The 21,896-nt window shown below is 41.0% G+C and overlaps 1 protein-coding gene across 1 annotated transcript; it reads right to left on the bottom strand.

Annotated features, from left to right (window-relative positions):
- LOC109229885 lies at window positions 724-2,416 on the bottom strand. The gene is made up of 3 exons (XM_019395434.1): window positions 1,355-2,416; window positions 1,095-1,273; window positions 724-934 (listed from the first exon to the last, which is right to left on the bottom strand). Exons 1-3 carry the CDS (start codon window positions 2,414-2,416, stop codon window positions 724-726), a joined length of 1,452 nt encoding a protein of 483 aa, XP_019250979.1.

Here is a 21,896-nt window from a genome sequence, read left to right as displayed (position 1 = left end):
AATGCTTCAGGATTTTGGCATAATGCACTGCCCAGATATGTCCATGTACCTTGATGTTGCACTCATTTTTGCATGACCTCCTTGCGTATTTTGTTGAGGTCATAGCATGAAGTCCATATTGGGTTATCCTACTATTATATTTCAATGAGATATAAACCTAGAGTAGCTCAAGAGTATCCGCAAAGTGCTGCAAAAATGGCCATTTCAATTGCCCCGTCCAGGATTGCACTATGCTATTTTTGAGGCCAGTTTCGTGTGCATTCCCTGTGAGTTTTGCTGATTTCTTTGCATGATTTAATCTCTGGGTTATTAGAGAGTAGTGCTGCAATTGAAGGTTCGTCAATAGATAAGGCATAGCCATAGTAATGTCTCCTGCAAAAAAAAAATAATTCGTTAGTGAAAAAATTCATCACCATGTTCTCCTCCCTAAAGATTTGAACATGGTATATGAATGTGATGTCCTCCCCTAACCAAAAGTATTCTCTCTTGCTGATTGCCTGACTACCTGTATGTTCAGCTATTTTGTTAAGGTGCAGCTGAATTTCAATCCACCAACATATATCTCCCCACGCATGCCTACATTTTCCCACTATGCACCAGTGTAGTAGACATCCAAACCAGCATATTTCCATGAACTTTGCATGTGATTTCCATTAATTGTCTGCGTGAATTCTTATGGTCCTTACTTCCTGTGCCTTGGAGGTGTCACAATGTATTTGTAGCTCATTCCATAACACCCCATTTGTTCCCAGATTTGATTGCAACAGGTGCCTGCATATCTCTAAACTGTGCAGCAGTGTGGTTAGCAGTGTGTTCTCCCTTGATTCTATGCTTTTGTCTACCTTTAACTTCCCCCCAGTGGAATGTGTGCATTGCACTAATACCACCAACTGAGAGTCCATCAAATAATAGGACATTGGGACAGTAACTTTTCCTGCAAAAAAGAAAATATTGTTAGTGAAAAAAGTGAACAACATATTCTCCTCCTATTGGATTTGAACATGCTGCTCCAACGAAACCTCCTGTATCCTACACATCCTTAACTCCTCACTCCTTAATTCTTGGCAACCTTTACCCTCAAGTATGGACATTGCAGTTTATATTCATTCACAATCCTCCTTCCTTGAACATCCAGTTGCCAAAATTCTTGGCATGCAATATCACCTGCATCTAGTGCATAATTGGCTAGATGGTCAGCCAATTTATTCCGTTCTCTAAAAACGTGAGATACCACATTGTTTCTACCTTCAAACAACTGCATGATCTCCTCCACCTGTTCAGCTATACACTAAATTGGCTTCCACATTCCATCCATGATTTTCTTCATAAGCATCGAGTCTGTCTGAATATACACCTGGAAGTATTGCTGCATTCTACAAAATCTCAGTGCTTCTACAATTGCCATTGCCTCTGCTTCAGTTTCTGTTGTTTCATGTATTTCCTTCCCTGCTGCAAACACAATGTCACCATTTTCATCTTTCACACAATATCCAACTGCACTTCTACCAGGATTCCCCCTAGATGCACCATCTGTGTTTACTTTAAGCCAGCCTTCACCTGGGAATTCCAATAGTACTTTGTCAACCTTCAATCTAGGGGTATAGTTCTCCATCATTGATAGTAGATCATGCCATTTGTGAGGGACATTATGCGTTCCTGGTTTCCTTACTCTAACAAGTGCTTGAAGAGTAGATGAGACTTGATATATTACTCGATTAGTTGACACTGCATCTCCATATTTCATGTTGTTCCTCCTCTTCCATAATTCCCAAACTATACACGAGGGCATTGCTTGCATAATTGGTTTTAACCTAGGACACACTTTGGCAGTCCAGCATTTGATTATAGCTTGATGCATAGACAGCCCCTCCATAGCAATACCTGCCCTCGACAGGAAGTAACTCCATACACTCCTTGTAGTATCAGATTTGAAGAACAAGTGCTGTAAAGTTTCTTCTTTAGGTTGTGTGCAACACCAGTATCTTGAAGGCATGCAATATCCAAGCCTCCTAATAAAATCATCTAAAGGCAATTTTACTTTCCAGACCTTCCACATAAAGAATGCAATTTTGAATTGTAAGCCCTTCACCCAAATCATCTTGTATGCTACCCTTGGTTCATCTCTCCTCCTCAAGTATTCCCATGCTGTTCTAACACTGAAGAAACCTCTTGTTTCTAGCATCCAATAAGGTACATCAAGTACCTCATATACATTAGGCGGTTTGATTTTTTCTACAATATGCATAGCATACTTTTCAGGTAATATCTCCGGCAGTCTGTCTAAATTCCAGCTATCCTCTTCGACCACATCATAGACATTATGAGCGGTCTCATCTATCCAAAAATCCTGAGGCACAATGATGTACAATGCCCCTAATCCTGTCCAGTTATCATACAAAAATAGTGATGATCCCATCTTTGGACGCCACATTATTTGGTGCTCAATTAGATCCCTACACTCTAACATCTTCCTCCATACATGTGATCCTCTCCTCCATGGCACAATCATAGAATTCATTTTTTTGCAATATTTCTGGCTCATAAATGAGCTACACAGACTTGGCTTGGTTCGTTAGTTCCACCATATTCTTCAAAACAATGATTTAGCTACATCGTGCAAAGATCTAAAGCCAATCCCACCTTTTTCACATGGCATACACAAGGTGTTCCATGAAGCCCAATGCCTGCTACTGCCTCCTACTGAATTGCACTAGAAGAACTGTGCAAAAATTTTATTCAATTTGTTTATAAAATAGTTAGGAGGATTTACTGCTGAGAGTGAATGAATTGGCATATTCTAAACTACATGAGCAATCAAAACTGCTCTACCACCTATAGAAAGAATCTTCCCTTTCCATGTTTGCAGCTTGTCCAAAACCTTAGTGATCAAACCTTGATAATAATCAAGTTTTCTCCTTGTGTAAAAAATAGGACACCCTAAATACATGATTGGGAAATCCTTCATTTTGATCCGGTTACCCGTTCCACTTTATTAGCCACCTCTATATCTGTTGAGTGATGCATGTAAACAATTGATTTGCTCTTGTCCACTAGCTGCCCGGATGCAGCCTCATATACAGTCAGTATTTCTATGACTAGTCTCAATGATGTAGCATCAGATGAGGAGAATATAATTATATCATCAGCGTAGGCTAAGTGGTTAATTTTAGGACTCCACTTTGGTAAAGACAAAGCCACAGAAATACAGGTTCAAATGTAAAGAATTTATACACCTCGACAGTGCTTCAGCAGCTAGAATTAAACAATGTAGGTGATAGAGGATCCCCTTGTTTGACTCCTCTCGATGATTTGAAAAAACCATGAGCCTGCCCATTAATGAGCACCGAATACCAGTTATGTGAGACAATTTCAAACACCATGCCAATGAATCTCTCTGAAAAGCCCATCTTCCTAAGTACCTTGGTCAGAAAAATCCAAGAAAACCTATCATATGCCTTGATCATGCCTAGCTTCATAACTACATTTGGACCAGCTTTAGTTTTAAGTCTAATATCTGTAATAATCTCCTATGTGAGCAATATATTTTTAATAATTCTCCTCCCTTTCACCAAGACATCCTGTTCTTCAGATATGATATTAGGCAGCAGCCCAACTAGCCTCTCATGAATCACCCTCGAGATAACTTTGTTGGAAAAGTTGCTAAGACAAATTGACCTTAAATAAGAAAAAGTTGTCATCTCTTTTTTCTTTGGGAGTAGGACCGGCTTGGTGTGAGTCACACATTTTGGCCGTTCATGACCATTGAAAAATGCTCTCACTATATCAAATAAATCATCCCCTATTATATCCAATAGGAGTGATAAAATCTACCTGTGTATCCATCTGGCCCCCCTGCACTATCTCCATTCAAACCAAACACTGCACTTTTAACCTCCTCTTTTGTTGGTTTCTTCACAAGTGTTGAGTTCTACTCCATATCAACCAGTGTTGGCACATGATTTAAGATGTGAAATGAGGTTGGCACTATGGTTTCTTTGTACTGTTCTTCATAGAAGTTAACTGATTCCTCAACAATCTTTTCATCTTCCTCTATCCAAATACTTTGATTGTTTTGGATACTTTTGAGCTGCATCTTCTTCCTTCGACCTTTGACATGAACTTGAAAGAATTTGGTATTTCTGTCACCTTCCTTGAACAGGCCATACCTGACTTCTGCCTCCAGTATTTTTCCTCCAAATCTAGGAATCTTATCAACTCCGCCTGCACTTTTTCTAGTCCTTCTCTGTTCATTTTTGTAGGATTAGCTTCAAATTCAGCATCATGAACCATCACTACCTCAAACTTGCAATCTTTTGAAAAATATCACCATATGTTGCTCTACTCCACACTATCAATGCCTTTTTCTTTAAACTTTTTTAGCTTGTAATGGAACAAGAAAAATGTGCTTGCATAGAAATTTGCTTGCCAGTTCTCTCTCACGACATCTTTAAATGACTCATGCTCGACCCAAAAGTTAAGGAACCTAAAAGATTTCTTCACTGGTGCAACTTCTATATCACACTTCAATTGCATTGGGCTGTGATCTGAGCCTATCTTGACAGATGTGTTACTTTTATTCCTGTGAAGGTTTGCCGAAATTAAACATTTGCCAGGCATCTATCCAGCCTTTTGAAAATACAATCCTCTTCTGCGCTCCTATTCCACCAAGTAAAAATACTACCTTTGAATCCAAGATCAAATAGGTTGCAAGCGTTGATGCAGTGTCGAAAATCACCAATTTCATTCAAGGACAATAGCAAACCACCCAACTTTTCTTCTTCATCCCAAATGACATTAAAATCTCCACCTACAAACCATGGCACAGTCATGTCCCTTTCCATTGCATACGTTGAATCCCATAATTCTATTCTCTCGATTGCATCACATTTAGCATATACCAACGTAAGAACAAGTTCCACATGAGTTTCTGTATGAAATAATCTAAAAGTTAATTGTTGTACCATATTATACATGACAGAAACCTCAAATACCTTATCTACGAAGGCCCAAATCTTGTTTGACACATTTGAGATTGCCTGCGCAAAGCCTATTTTACTTCTATATCTCTCCAATTTTCTAGCTTGTTGTTTTTGCTCCATTAATCCTATAAATTGATATTGATGTTTCCTATGCATTTTGATCATCCTCTCAAAAGCTTGCTGTGTATTTACTGACCTTATATTGCAGATAAGAGCATCCATTACTGATTATTTGATTTGGTCAGAGTCCTCCTTATTTGTACACCACCTGTGAGCACATTAGTGTTGTCTTTCTGTGGTTTCTTCCTTCCTTTTGTAGCTGATTTTACCTTTTCAATATACCTAGGTGATAGATCACCCTGCCTTGCTACATTGAAGAAATTCTGGGCAATAGATTCTTGATCCATATCCTTTCTTGTTATGTCAATTTCATCATCTGCATCATTGGCATCGGTAGCTCCTAATGTAGCCATAGTGCTTTGTTTTTGAAATTTAGGCACCATAGCATGATCCTCTCCTTTCCTTAGCAACTTCAACTGTGTGGATTCCAATGGAATAGTATTTTTTGGTGCAACTGGAGTTTGTTTAGACAGTTGCTCATTCATAGTTTTTGCTGTCTTCTTTTGATTAAAATCATCTGTCTCCTTTTGTATAGCAAGCTCCTAGTTCCTCTTGGATCAACAACATCATTCCCTATCCCATCAGAATTCATTGTACCTATCCCATCACTTTTTGCTGCTCCCTGATTGTCCAGTACTGCTGCCTGGTCATTGGCCTCTATATTTGCATTGTTTGTGGTCTCATCGGTTGTGTTCTTAGCTGTAATAATTGGATCTCCATTAACACTTTGCTCCTCTTAATCTTTATCATCATAAACTTATTCATCATCAACTGGTACTCTATCTGGAACTTCCCCTTCATCTGAGTCTTCCTCAATTTGTTCAGACCATAGCCTGCCTCCACTCCATTGGACTCTTTCATTCGCCTAAGGGAAAACACTTTGTTTTAGCTCCAGAAGATTGAATTTCAGTGGTTTTGGCCAGCTCTCTATCCACTAGAGTATCTTGTGATGGTATGTCCTGACATGATGTGTTAATACCAACTTCAATATCCTTCAAATCTCTTTGAACCCACTGGGTAATTGATTTCTTTGTTGCAACTGTCTCCTTTTCTTTCTCAATTGGAGCAGTCTTCTTACCCCCATTAGTTGATCCAGTCCCAGCTGAACTAGGATTAAAAACTTGAGCTGCTGGATTTAAGTTTCCAACAGTCTTAGGAGCATATTTTTGCCTTTGTTGATTTGATACTTGATTTCTCGTTGCTGCAGGTGTAGAATTTGTTTGACCATCCACCACCACTAATTGATTATTGTTTTCCTCATCCTCATCTACCACCTCTAACACTGCAAATTTGTTTCCAACCTGAACCTGATCATTTGCTGCTTGATCAACCTGTACTAGTTCATTCCCAGTTATACCATGCATCTCATTCTGTTTCCCCCCATTCTTACCATTATTTGCTCCATTACCTTATTGATTTCCACCTTGTTGCACTGGAACAATTTCTTTTCCAGTTGTTTCCTGAACTTCATTCTGATTAGCATTGGCCTTTACTCTATTATCCCTCTATTCTTTCCACTGCTCATTTGAAATTCCAGCCACATTACCCACAACTCTACCACTGGATAGAATTATCAATGGTTGTTGATTAGCATTCGATTGATCAGCTTCCCTCACATCTTGTTTAGCGTTGTCCTTTTCCACATATAACTCTGGATGCAGCCTCCAGCATTCAAACTCATCGTGACCTTGTAATTTACATGTTTTGCAATATTTAGGTAGCATACCATATTGGATCTTCACCCATTCAGTTCTAATCTCCCCATTTGCTTCATTCACTAGAAGATCAACTAGAACTTTTACCCTCGCACAACTAGGTCTAGTTTTATTGATGGTAGCCATATCTAGGTGCAATGGTTTCCCCACTGCTGAAGTTAAGGAAAATAGACATTCCTTCATAAAAAACATAGGTAATAGACCTGGGAATGATATCCACGCCATAGCTTTAGGAGTTTCCTCACCAGCTTTAAATTTCGAATCATAAATCAAAGGCCTTAACTGGTATTCATATCTATCCTTGTCCTTAATGTAATGAGCATTCTTCAATGTAAAATTTAAGAAATCCTGCCATAAAGTCATTCTTTTTAGAACGTGCCTGTCCCTTAAGAAGCCAATATTGCACTCTCCTTTGATGCCACACTGTAAATGAATAATGCGACATAGTTGCTGAAGGTCTGGCCAACCATAAGATAATTTTCCAACGATAGCATACTGCAAACCTTCTATCACATCCATTCTTTCAACTTCCGCTTCTGTGAACTTCACAACAGGTTCACCATTCAACAATGTAGCTCTTCGCAATGGAATTGGCTCCACTGCTGATCCTCGTTCATGCATGGTAGCATTGATAGTTGTAGGTTTTAATAGTTTTGCATAGTCCGTGGGCTGGGGATTGGTGTTTGATGTCGTGGGAGATTGCGCGAGGGTTGGGGGAGGCTGATCAGCTGGTGAAAAAGGCTGGCCGCCGGCCAAACTAGCCACGGCAGCGATCAAAATCGAAATCGCCTATGAGTCGCCAAAATATCGCCAGAGCTTCTAGTCGTCAGGGTTTTTGTTTCACTATTAATATTTAGTTTTATTTTAGTAGTTTATTTTAATTAATTAAGAGTGATTTTTATTTTTTTATAAACACATTATATTATTTTAGTCTTCTTAGCCCAAATTACCCAACAAGACATGAATCCAATCCAATTTCCTAAATCCAAGTCCAAATTCCTCAACCCTAAAAATAACCTACATCTCTTTCACCTCTAGGGCTTTTTGGAGATCAGCCATTTTCTCCATTTCGCTCACACCCATCATCTCTCTCACTCACTTCCAAAATTGCTGGAATCCGGCGAGCCAAATCGGCCACCCACCCTAAGAGAAACCAGGCACACAAACCACACCAAAAAACATCAAGACCTTCTCAAACATCAGCCGTCGAACCTTCAACTCCACACACATAGCCGCACACACAGGTACAGTAGAGGAACAACCGCCCACCTCTGGCCATCTCGCCAGAAATTCGACCACCTCCATACACAAAAAATCCCCACGTCTCAGCTGCCCCAACCCTTCACAAAATTCTATCACCGCCATAGCAATCATCTATTGTTGTTTCCACCTTGCAAATTGATGCTGAAAAAGTTCCTGATGGTAACAGCGAGCTCCATCATGAACACTAATCCCAAACTCATTTCATTCGTCATTTATAGCCGTTCTTAACCTCGTAGCTATAGCTCTTCTATCACCTTTGAGCTACTGCAAAAACTAATGTGGACCCACCTGAAAAATGCCATGTATTTATCATTGTCTTATCATCGTGTTCGATCGGGGTCCGTTCAAGTCATCGTTTTTTTCTTGTTTGAATTTTTCGACTGTCAACTTAAATCGGTAGTTTTAGTCACTGGTCTTCCATTCCTTGGCTCGTGTTTCTGCTCAAGGTCTTCGAGGTCTGGTTTGTCGAGGTCGTCAACCGTAGCTTTGGATTAGAGTTTTTTTGTTCATTTTTCAAAAACACATTGCTGCTATAAAGGTCCAATTCTAATCTTTATTTGCTCTTCGATTTCCAGACCTGTTTCTCTTGATATTTTGAATGGACCCTTTGTTTGGTTGTTCTTTACTTTTCGTTCTGGATCAAAATTGTCTCTGTTTCATTAGTTCATCCTTTAGTTACTCATTTCTTTTTTTAAAAATAGATTTTAAGTTGTTTAACTTGGTCAATCATTTAGGTAAGGTCCATTAATCTCAATTTGATCCAGGTTGTATAGTATTTGGTGGAATCTAGTTAAACGAAAGTGATCGGATCATTATTTCATTAATTAAGTTTAATAAAAAAGGGTGTGGGATTGGAAGTTGAAAGAAAACAGTATTGGGTTTAATAGGACGTGCTTTAAAATTTCTGTTTTGTTATTACTAGTTTTTCACTGAACGCTAGGAGAATGCCTTAGGACCTCAACACTTGGGTAGGCAATCTTAGGATTTTTCTATTTGCTTTCTTTTAGTTTCGAGGTGAGGGATCACCCCCACTTTAGTTAGTTAATTCATCAGGGGAATGCCCCATAGAGTTTGCATATAGATTTTATACCCTTTTATCAGGGGTATGCCCCGATGTGAATTTAAAAGGAGGTCATTGCATCATCATTGGAAGCATAGTTTAGGTTTGTTAGACGTGTTTTATTTTATTTCGTTTTCTTTTATTTGGTGGGGATGACCTCGAGCCTCTTGTGTGTTTATTTTTCTTTTTCTGTGTTTCTTACCTCAGTTTGAATATTTTAAAACCCAACTAGATCAAGTACGCAACTGTGATTTTCACGGGACTCGGAGAATGCCTAACACCTTCTCCACAAGTCAAATGAACCCCCTTATCTAGAATCTCTGGTGCATCCAGTTTTAGAGTCAAATATGTTTTGAGGAAAATTATTATCTTTAAAAAGTAAAACGGTGACCTGGCACTCCGAAACCAAATGTCAGGTGGAGACTCTGAAAAATCCTTTGAAACACAATATTTTGTCACTTTCTAATTGAAAAACTCTATTGAGCTTCAAAATCACTTTATATATTTTTAAAGGGGTTAGTGAAGTAAAAAAGGGGGTGTGACACAATGTTACTACCTGTTGTGTCTCGTTGCTAACTATTGCTTGTAGTCCCTATTGCAAACATTGTATTATTATTGTCATCATGCCTAGCTTTATATTGCTATAGTTCCTTGTTAGTTCTAAATTTATACTTCTTCAAGTTTTTTAGTCCTTTAGGTGTCTTGACTGTTCCTCGTCACTACTCCACCGAGGTTAATTTTGATACTTACTGGTACCACTGTGGTGTACTCATACTATACTTCTACACATTTGTGTGCAGATCCGCCTGCCTCGAATAGTTGATTTTTAGCTAGCTGCTCGAGCATTGCGGTGGAGACTCATGGTAAACCTACCGTCGCATTTGCTGGCCTTGGAGTCACCTTCTGATATTGTACTTGTACTGTTTAATTCTATTCCGAACAGTTGCATTTAGGATTTTTCTAGCACACTTAGTATAGCTTATGACTTGTACCACCGGTTTTGGGGTATTGTATTGTACTTAGGACATTTGGTTTTACTGTAGAAATTTCAGTTCCATTCTTCGTAGTTGTGCTGGTTAAATTGCCGTCACAACATCCTATAGAGAAAAATTTAGGTCGTGACAAGTTGGTATCAGAGCACTAGGTTCATAGGTGGTATGACACTTAAGCGAGTTTAGTAAAGTCTTGCGGATCAGTATGGAGACGTTTGTACTTATGTTCGAGAGGATACGAAACTATTAGGACAGTTTCACATCTTTGATTCTTATCGTGCGAGTTTAATGATCTCAGAGTTTGAACCTTTGTCATTTTACTCTCTCACAGATGGTGAGGACACAAGCTGTAGTTACTAATGACGCTGCCCCCAAAGCCGATTTTGCTAGGGGTCGGGGCGGAGGCCGAGGAGGAGCACGTGGCGTAGCTAGAGCACCTATCAGAGCAGTTGTTGAGGAGTCGCCAATAGCTCTGGTTGGGGGATAGGTATCGCATGCGCCTGTTGTGACCCCAGGACTTCAGGAGACTTTAGCACAGTTCCTAAGCATGTTTGGTACATTGGCTCAGGAAGGGTTGATTCCGGTTGCACCGACTACTTCACAGATCGGGGGAGGAGCTCAGACTCCTGCCGCCCGTATTTTAGAGCATCGACTCCACGTTGGTCAAGTTCCAGGTGTCATGCCGACACAGCCTATTAACGTAGTTCTACCCGTGGTTAGGGCATCATCATCTAAGGAAGAACAACTTAGACTTGCGAGGTTCAAGAAGTACTTCCCTCCTACTTTCAGTGGTTTGGCTTCGTGCATGGGTTCCTAGGGGGGTGCTATCGTATTCTCCGCACTATGGGTATTGTGGAGACGAGTAGGGTTGGTTTTACTACGGTCCAGCTTAAAGGAATGGAATATCAGTGGCGGCGAGCAGATGGTTTGGGTAGTTCGGCCGATGCAACTTCACTGTTATGGACTCAGTTTTCAGAGGTGTTTTTGAGAGAGTTTGTTCCCCAGACCTTTCTGGAGGCGTGATGCGCAGAGTTTGAGCAGCTTCGCTAGGGTACTATGTCAGTGTCAGAGTATGCCGTTAGATTTAGTAATTTGTCCAGACACGTGCCTACTTTGGTTTCTATAGTGAGAGAGCAAGTTCGCAGGTTCATTGAAGGGCTATGTCTTGATATCCGATTCAGCATTGCTCGGGAGTTGGAGTCGGCTGTTTCATTTCAGCAGGTAGTAGAGATCGCCCGCCGATAAAAGGGCATGCGGGGCTAGGAGAGACAAGGCAGAGAGGCTGTGTGACCTCGTAGACCAGAGAGATCGACTGGTCCCTATTTTTGAGGCAGGATACGACATGGTAGAGATTTTGTGGGTCAGCCAGTTCATTTGAACTTTAGTCTTCGCACGGTGTTTAGGTACTCATGGGTCTCACGATACCCGCACTGGACAGCTTCCATAGCCACGTCAGCGAAGAGGTTGGTGTGAGTGTGGAGATACTAGCCACACGGTTCGAGATTATCCAAAACTCCGGAAATATGTGTCGCAGCAGGGTATTCAGGCTATGAGTTCTGATCCAATTGCTGATATCCCTGCACTGCAGCTTGGGGTGCAGGTCAAGCGAGTAGAGGGCACCCAAGAGGGGGAGTCCCAGCCCATTGATGTGCCTTTTGCGGTAGGTCTTAGGCCGCTAAACCAGATGATGTTGTACATGTATGGTTTCAATTTGTTATAGAGGAGCATCATTCATATTTTGTTTTGGTTCTGGTTATCGGGGTTAGTCCTCCTATGTTACTTCACATACATGTGAGTTTAGTGATTTGGTACTCTACTTATGTGTTTGACCCTGTTGGTAGATTCTATAGTGGTAGCCTATGTCTATCATTTTGTTTTTATTCATTATTGAGACCTATTAGACTATAAGTGGCTTTCTATTACACATTTTGTTAGTTTTGATATGATTTCTAGATGGTTGGTTACGATTCGTGGTTTAGATGCTCTATCGGTGTGGGAGTTCAGTATGTGTTGTGGCTTTTTAGTGAAAAAACTTAATTAGTGGAAGGTTTCAGTTGGTATGATGTGTACACTACTTGTGATTCAGAGCTGAGGATGGAATCCTCGCATTTTCATATGGTTTGATAGGTTGAACCGGGCTACGTGCCACGATAGAAGTTAAATCAGGATGATATCCTTGTGATTAGTTCATTTTATTTTGATTCTCCCTAGAGAAATTGATTTGTAGTATGGTAGCGATAGGGAGTAGTGCATGTCGGGCTTGTCTGATAGTTTTTTCATGTGTTTCCTTGCATATTGAGTCATATAGGTGTTGTGCTTATTGAGTTTTAACTTGCGAGGTGTATGCCCAAGTGGTGTTACATGTGACTTGTTGATTTGAGTGAATAGTCATGGCATTTTCGTGTTTCTTGCCTCGTTGTCGGTGTTGTGGAGGTTTTTAATGGGGTTCTAACTGATATGAGATTAATTGCCGGTACTGGGTTTGAATATGGACAGCTATTATGATCAGATATGTGGTTATGGGCATGTGTATGATGTGTTACGTCGTGTGTTTGTGCCTTGTAGGTGTAGGAATAATTTGTTACAGCTAGTTGAGGTTGGTACCATGTGTTTATGTAGGAATCGTGTCTTTTGGAAGTAATCAGATGGTGAGAAATTTGGTTCTAAGGCCTATTAGTGTGGATGGAAGGAATAATCTTCACCTGAGTTGGTGTTGTCCTACCTATGTGGATTGGGGTGACATAGGATCACCTGCATGTGTATGTATAGTATTTCACTCAGCGATTTGATAACTTTAGAATAGTTCTTGACATGTTCGAGGATGAACGTTTGTTTAAGATGGGGAGGATGTAACGACCTGGCCGGTCGTTTAGAGAATTTGTGTCCCATTCGGCGGCTTAAGGTCTCGAGCAGGTTCATATTTTGTGTTATGACTTACGTGTATGGTCGAGTTAAGTTTTCGGATTATTTGGGATAAATTTGGAAGAAGGATTCATGTTTTAGAAGCTTAAGTGGTAAGAGTTGACCTGAGTTTTGACTTTTGTGTAGAAAACTCCGAAATGGCATTTTGATGATTCCAATAGCTTTGTATGGTGATTTTGGACTTAGGGCGTGCGTCCGGAGTTTGATTTGGAGGTCCGTAGGGTAATTTGACGCATTTTGGCCAAAAATTTGAAATTTGATGTTTTGGAAGGTCGAGAGGTTTGACCGGGAGTTGACTTTGGTGATATCAGGCCCGGATTGAGATTCTAAGAGTTAAATTAGCTCTGTTATGTTATTTGGGACTTTCATGCAAAATTTGACTTCATTCAGGGTTGATTTGGTATGTTTCCACACGAGTTTTGGAAGTTGGAAAATTTGGAAATTCATGAGTTCGATTCGTGGTGCGGTTAGTTTTGAAATTTTTGATGTGATTTGAGGCCTCGAGTAGGTCCGTATTATGCTATACGACTTGATGGTATATTCAGACGGGGTCCCGAGTGGATCGGATGGGTTTCAGATCATTTTTGGTGATGAAGGCAGGTCTGTTCATGGTGTGTCGCACCTGTGGCATTTTGAATCGCAGGTGCGGAGCCTCTTATGTGAAGTGTTTGTTGCTTCTACGATGTCGGGCCTGGGCAAGAGTTCCGCTTCTGCGGAATAGTGAAAGCAGGTGCGTGCCGCATCTGCGGTGAGCTCATCGCAGGTGCAAGTTTGAGGCTCCAGTTGGAAGTCCGCTTCTGTGGCATCGTAGATGTGATGGGCAGCTCCCAGGTGCGATGAACGGGCTGCAAAGTGAGGGCCGCATATGCGAGATTGTGCTCGCAAAAGAGAGATCGCAGGTGCGAAATTATTGTCCGCAAATACGGAAAGTGCTGGGCAGATTGGTTATATTCGAGGGTTTGCCATTTTTTTTCTTCCATATTTTGAGTTGTGGACCTCGACTTTGGGGATAATTTGTACAAAATCTTTCAAAATGTAAAATGATAATTTGAAGGACAAATTGATGTCGGAAATTGATAATTTTGGTATGGTTGTACTCGTATCGGAATGGATGTTCGGGTTTGTAATGTTTATCGGGTTCCGAGCTGTGGGCCCGTTGGGGTTGACTTTTTGGTTCTTGTTAAAGATTGAAGCTTTATTATCCGGAATTGTTTCCTATGAGCTTTATTTATGATTTGATGTTATTTTGGTTAGATTTGAGCCGTCCGGAGGTTGTTTCACTCGAGAAGATCTTTTTAGAGTATCGGTCTAGCTTCTTTGAGGTAAGTATCTTGCCTAACTTTGTGTGGGGGAACTACCCCTTAGGATTTGAGTCATTTGTGCTAATTGTGTCATGTGAAGGCCGTGTACGCGAGGTGACGAGTATGTGCTCAGGCTTATTTTGGAAATTTTACCATTTAGGGCTCTTAGGTTCTTATGTTCATTAGCTATGAAGTTGTTTTGACATGTTAAATCCCCCATTTACTAAATTCATCCATATGTGTCTTATTTGGAATTAATTGCTTCATGTTCTAGCCTTATTGTCGATTAAACTCTTATGTGCCTTAACTGAAGTTATTGCCTCTTTTATTGCCATGTTATCCTTTCCGTAATTGCTTATCCTTAATTGAAGTTATTATAATCTTTTCCGTAATTGTCTAACCTTAATTGAAGTTATTATTATCTTTTCCATTTGCTTATCCTTAATTGGATTTGTTGTATCTCTTCCGTAGTTGCTCAATCTTAAACGAAGTTTTGTTATCTCTTTTCCTTGTTGACTTATCCTTAATTGGAATCATTCATTCATGTTATCTCTCTTATCGTCGAATTGTACTTTTGTTGGATCATTGCTACATATTATATCTTCCTTATTGAGATATTCTTATTGAGACCGTTATTCCCTGTTGTGTCTTCCTTTGTGAGCTCGATCTACCGTTTCTTTGTGTTCTGAAGTTCCTGAGTTGATTTACTTGTCGTACTGTCGTGTTATTGTTGTTGTTGCTGTTGTATTCAATGTTGTTGAGTCGAGGTCTATGCGTGGTTGTGATATAGAAACTGCTTTGAGGAAATGTTGCGGCATATGGGCACATATTTTGAAAGTCATTTTATTGAGTTGTTATGGCACACATATTATTGTTGAGAGGATTGTTTGGGTGTTTGCATGAGGTTTCTGCTATTTTGTTTTTACTATTGATACAGATGCGTGGTATAAGGTCTGAATGTTGAAACGCATGCGGTAAGATAAGGTGGGATTGATACGCGTGGCTAGAAGGAGAACTACTAGAAGTCATGCAGTGTGATAAGGTGGGCTAAAACGCTGGATGCTATTTCGGGAAAAATGATTTTCAAAACTAAATGTAGAGGCTCCCGCGGTGATATAAGGAAAGATCGTGATTCATTTTATGATTTGAGACTACGAGGCGGTACCTCGATAGTGGCTCTCGTTGACATTTCCAAATTCTTTCGTTCTTGTCTTTGATTGGTGTTTCCCTAACATACTATTAATTGTATTTCACCGTGTTGCACTATTATCTTAGTTATGTGTAGCTAATCTTGTTGTACTATTTGTTGTTTCAATTTCATTGTTTCTTTATTACACTATACATTTTATGGTGATCGTTTCTTATGTGCCCTTCATTGTCTCTTCTCTTACTTGTTGGCTTGAATTGTGGTAGAACACTAGCACAAGCATACACGTAAATAAACCACCTATATCGGTCTAAGAAGATGAATCCTGATGTATTGATCATTTACATGTACTTCCGTGTACTTGCCTTATGTGTGAGTTATCTTGTTGCCACGTGAGTGGTCCGTGCAGAGATTAGATATTGTCACTCCCTTGGGACGTGAGTGGTCTGTGCTGTTATGAATTGTAAAATGGGTAGAAGATTCCAAATGATTTGGGTTCACGAATTGGGACCCATGATTTATGATATTGAGGTTTGGTACCTCGTGGAAATTCTTGGTTAAACCTGGTGCGAAAGCAGTTATTCCTATTGAGTTGTCACTTGTTTTCCTTTTTTTTGTTTCACCGAATTTGAACTGGGTTCAGCTTACTCTACAGTGTTACTATCTGATGTGTCTCGTTGCTAACTGGTTCTTTTAGTCCCTATTGCAAACATTGTATTATTATTGTGATCATGCCTAACTTCATATTGTTATTGTTCCCTATTAGTTCTACATTTATACTTGTTCAGGTTGTTCAATCCAATGTGTGTCTTGACTGTTACTCGTCACTACTCCACCGAAGTTAGTCTTGATACTTACTGGGTCCCGTTGTGGTGTACTCATACTACGTTACTGCATATTTTTGTGTAGACCAGGCGCCTCGGATATGGTTGATTATTAGCTAGCTGGTCGAGCATTACTGTGGATACTCAAGGTAAACCCGTTGTCGCATTTGCAGGCCTCAAAGTCACCTTCTGATATTGTACTTGTACTATTTAATTCTATTCCTAGCAGTTATATTTAAGGATCTTCTAGCAAATTCAGTAGAGCTTATGACTTGTACTACCAGTTTTATGGTATTGTATTTCACATAGGATAATTGGTTTTACTGTAGAACTTTCAGTTCCATGCTTCGTTGTTGTTCTGGTTTAATTCTGTCTTTAATTCAGTAAGTGTTAGGCTTACCTAGTCTTAGAGACTAGGTGCCGCCACGACATCCTACGGAGGGGAATTTGGGTCATGACAAGTTGGTATCAGAGCCATTTTAGGATAATTTTGTGATTGTGTTCCGATCGCTGCCTACTCTGCACCACTAAAAAGTAGCGAGAGCGGGTCGCAATAGCTTTTACCCGAATAGAGGTCGGGATCGATTTCCTCAGGGAGCTAGTAGTGGAGTTTGATTTTCTGTCTAGTCTAGAGATGTGTTTGTACTCCTAATGTCACTTCAAACATTCTTGGTTTTTGATTTTATAACTACTATGATAAAACTAATGATTAATGCTAAATCATGCTACTAGAATATTGCTAAGTTGTATCTAATAGGAAGAAAGGCACTAGGGTCGTGACACTGCCTAGGTGGCTAATTGACGGGTAGATGTTACTAAGGATAGATTGCCATATTTGGGGCTTATGCTATAACCGTTGCACAATTGTACCCACTCTCACACCTCTCGGTAGAGAGAGTGATTTTGCCCAATTGACTCTCTCGAGACCAATTGGGTAGGCCAATTAGATCAAGCAACTAAGGTTCAAGTAGGGTGATTACTCTCTCGAGATTTAACCCGTTAATTGGGACTATCATTTCTCATGAGTCCATCCCAATTCGTTGTTGGGTCAATTTTGGGGTCATAAACTCTCTTTCTCAAGAAGAGTCAAACCCACAAAGCTTGAATCAGTGTTTGCAACCACCAATTCTTAAATAAAAACATAAAATCAACCCAAATAACAAACACCCACAATCAATCTAACCTAGATGGCAACACCCATCAATTACCCACACTAGGGTTGAGCCACAACCCTAGCTAATGGGTTTAGCTACTCATGCTTGAAAGAGAAAATGAAGAAATAGATGAAGGACTAAGCATATTAATTAATTACTAAAAATAAATCACAAGAATCTATCGTAAAATTAAAGCTAAAGTGCCAAAAATGGCTACAAAACCGAGTCTCACGAGCGCAGCTGTTACACGAATACAAAAACTTACCTGAAAATGGTAAAATGTTCTATTTATATTAGGCTGGAAAAATTGGACAAAAATACCCCTGCGGGGTCAGTGCGGCCCGCACAAAAAGGACTGCGGCCGCACTGGCTCTTGGACGTCACATTTTTGCTTCTCTGAACTTGAGGACCGCGGACCGCGTGGAAGTGTACCGTGGCCGTGAAGGGAGTTGGCGCGGTCCGCACATTATGGACCGCGGACCGCATGGATGGAACACTGGGAATCTTCACTCTCTGAATCTCTGCTCCGCGGACCGCACAAAGAGGTAGCGCGGTCGCAAAGCAACCACCGCGGACCGCATAACGAGTACCGCGACCGCGTGGCCTTATGCCCAAATTAGTCAAGTCTCTGAACCTCATGTCCGCGGATCGTACAAAAGAGTAGTGCGGCCGCGGAGCCTGACCGCGGACTGCGTAACGAGTAGTGCGGCCGCGCAGCCTCAGCCTGATTATACCAACTCTCTGAACCTCCTAGTGCGGCCGCATTCACTTTTGCGTGGTCCGCACTAGGCCCTCTTTTCCTCAATTCACTTAGTCTTTGATACTTGAGCAGGTTTCAATCCTTTTGAGCCGATCTTTGACATTTTGTCACTTTGTCGATCAAACCTGCAATCAAGCACAACTTGTGAGCATTTTGGGACTATTTTGTAGCGATTTATAATCAAAGCATAGGCAAGTAGGGGCATAAAACACGTTAAAATCCCGACTTATCAACTCCCCCAAACTTAAACCTTTGCTTGTCCTCAAGCAAACAAAATAAGACCCACCCCCTAAAGGACAATCCAAGTAATTCCAGCTATCATAAAGTAACCTCAACAAGCATCAATTGGGACTAACAATTGCCCTCAATACAAATGGATCATTAACAACATTTAGACCTTGAAAACTATGGATCAAGTGTGACACAAGAGCATCAAGGATTGACTCATTTCATCAAAGAACTCTCTCAATTACTTTAGTCGCTGTGGAACCCAAACTCATACATCCTCAACTCTCCCTAAGCAAACCTCACCTTTTAGAGTATAAGCACACAAACCGAGGTTAATGGGAGTTCGCTCGTCTCTCTCAAGGAAATGTCACAAGTTCGGCTCTAAGTATCATATGCTTGACCCTCATGTAAGTATCCACTAATGCGAGCGTCACGCAACTCAAGATCATATAGGGCTTTTGTGGAGTCAATGTGAAGGCTTTTGGGTAAGGGTAGGATATGTTTTTGTTCAAGTGGGTTCAATCTTCCCTTAAGCACTTCTTTTGATTCATTTGGCACAATTCACTTGACTCTTTGAGTCATTTCACCTCTTTCATGGGGTTAGAGAGACACATTGTCACTCTTTCTTATGCAATTCAATACAATTCTCCCTTTTTCACTTTTTCCACACCTTTTTCACTTTTGTTTTCCTTGAATCCCTTTTTATTCTTGTTCACATTGGGCTTTCTTTTTGTCTTTTTCTTCTCTCTCTTTTTCATTTCCTTCCTTTTATTTTTCTTTTGTACCTTTTACCACTTTTGTTTCACTCCTCGTGTCTCCCCCAAACTTATGCTTTTGCCATGTGCTCAAGGAAAGATCGGGTGCCAAGAGAGGGTATCTTTTAGAACAGGTATAGGCTTGTAACATGGTTTTTGAAAGAAAAAGGTCTAAGGCTCAAAAGGGCTAACTAGGGATCATATCATTGGTAGGCTATGGAATTTGTTCAACTATCATTTGGATCAAGGAGAGCCTATAATCACTTCTCAAGTCGAATTTCACTCAAAATTTCGCCTCAACAAACATTCAGGGCAAGTTCTAGACCATTGGCTAGAGAGAGATGGGCATTCTAGAGCCATTGGCTCGGGACTTGTAACTCACAATTAGATTCCTCACCACCACGCTAAGGGAGTTGCTAAAACATCGTAGTCGAGGGCCCATCAACGACCTTAGTTACGATTCAAGCACACAATGGATCCGAAAGACCACATGATGATTGTTTGGTTCAATGCCAGAGGAGTCGTCAATGGTCACAGAATTCACCACCACTATACACAACATTACTGATCTTTGACCATTGGGATTCAAAGAGGCGAAATGTGCTAGGTACGAAACAAGCTTTGCCGTTGAGGTGACCTTAACTACAACTATCTAAAACAAAAGAAAATAAAGAAACGACTCGTATCGTTCGATCAAACACTTTAAGAGAGGTATCACCGCCATCCATCATCGAAAGAAGCTACCCGGATTTCTAACAAATATTCCACCCTTGGAAAAGCGTGGCCATTATAGAAAACCAAGGGCTTATTGAAAGCGTCAAAAGAATAAAACAAAACACACCACACATCACACACACACACACGTAAAAACGATTTTTTTTTGCAAAAAGAAAAATAGAAGCAATATATTACAATAGGTGAGTTAGAAATAATACCAAACGGGGATGAATATATTGACAATAATTTACGTAACTTTATATAAAGCCAAAATAGAAGATTAAAAAGTATGGAATGTAAATTTATATACATACCAATGGAAATCACCAAAGAGGAATAAAACTGAGTCAAATATGTAAGTCAATCCAGATAGTCATCAAAAAGGATAGGGCGCACCCCCACGAATAAGAAGCTGGCATTGTCCACAAATCAACTACCAAAATAACGCATCAAACAAAAAGTCACAGCAAAGGATATAGGGGCCCTAAGCCAGGTCCCGTCTGCATTGAGGTTCATCTGTGGTCCCCAAGTCCTCCCGTATGTGCGGGAGCCTCGGACTGGCTTACTGGCCTCCTGGCCGCTCAATGTATCTGCTGGGACTGCGGATTCTGCTCCTAGACCGGCTGTATTACAGGTGCATCCTCAGGTAAAGTGGAGGAGGCCTTCTGTGGGCGCCACCGTAAATAACCGCCATCTGATCTGCTTGGGAACTTCCTTCTTCTTCCTAAGCTGCCTGGTACCTACTCCTACTCTAGCTGTTGGCACTAGCGCTGTGCTGGAGGGGCTGATCCCCAAATAAACAAGCTAAAGGCATCTGATCTGACCAATAGCTTGTCACATCTTTCTGCAAGCTCTTTCACAGACCTTTGAAGCCCGTGACCTCCGCATCTTTTCTTGCTCCTTGGCAAGGCCCCTTCAGAGCCTTGCCACGGTGACTCCACTCTGCAAGATAGGGAGCCTGAGTCCTTCAAAATCTTTTCGACTGGTTCTCCAAGCTTCTTCAAAGGTATCCTCATGGCTGGAGGAATCCGGAACTGGTGAGGTGCTGCTGGGCCTGAATAGATGGAAGACAAGGTGGACAACTTGATGTCGCGCGCTGACATCCCAGTTGTTAGGCTAGCCAAAGTCTGACTCAGGCTGATGGCAGTGATGGATAAGGTCCGGAAGATGGCACTCTCGGTCCTATGCCTGAAGTACTGGGACCAGTAGAAGAAGAAGGTCGCTGGAAGGCAAGTCCTCAAACTGTAGTGGCAGCAGGTGTGGCAGAAGCTCTAGCCGTAACGGGCTCCTCAGACATGGCCGTTGGGGGCAAGGAAGGTGGCTTGTAGTTTCTTGATTTGGGGTTTCCGGACCCTGCATACATGTACCAAAGTAAAGGAGCCACAAGTCTGGTATTACATCATATTCTCTTCTCCACCTCCAGAATCCCGGAAATACATTGATAGGGTGTTTGGAAAAGGATAGATTCCTGTCCATTACTCTTGCCCACCGCAGAAATAACAAGGGACATCAACTTGCCCACGTTGATCGGGTACCTCAGCCATAAAGATGCAACCAAGAACTGCTCGGGTAAGTGGAATCGTCTGGTCATGAGTAGACAAGGGTCAAGCCGACCTGCATGCAGAAAGGTCAACCAACCCTCGACGCCTCAAAACTGAATGTCTTCCTGAATATCTTTCTTCCTGCTTGTAACCACTCTGGCACAGTACCTGGATGGCCAATGTAACTGGCCAACCACGGGGCGGACTTTCCTCCCCCATTTCCAAATTTTGCCAAATAAGGGACTCGTCTTCATCACGGAACCCCAAATACTCATTAACGATCTCACATCAAACAACACTGTTTTGGTTTCTAACTTTGGGTCCCTTTGTATCCTTTGACCTAATGAGCCCATGGAGTAGAACTCCTAAATGTGCTCATCAGCATCGATGCAACCTCCCAATGAAAGAACTCCCACCA

Source organism: Nicotiana attenuata, chromosome 7 (assembly GCF_001879085.1).
Source record: "Nicotiana attenuata strain UT chromosome 7, NIATTr2, whole genome shotgun sequence".
NCBI classification, from domain to species: Eukaryota; Viridiplantae; Streptophyta; class Magnoliopsida; order Solanales; family Solanaceae; genus Nicotiana; species Nicotiana attenuata.
This window is presented reverse-complemented; position numbering and strand designations above follow the sequence as displayed.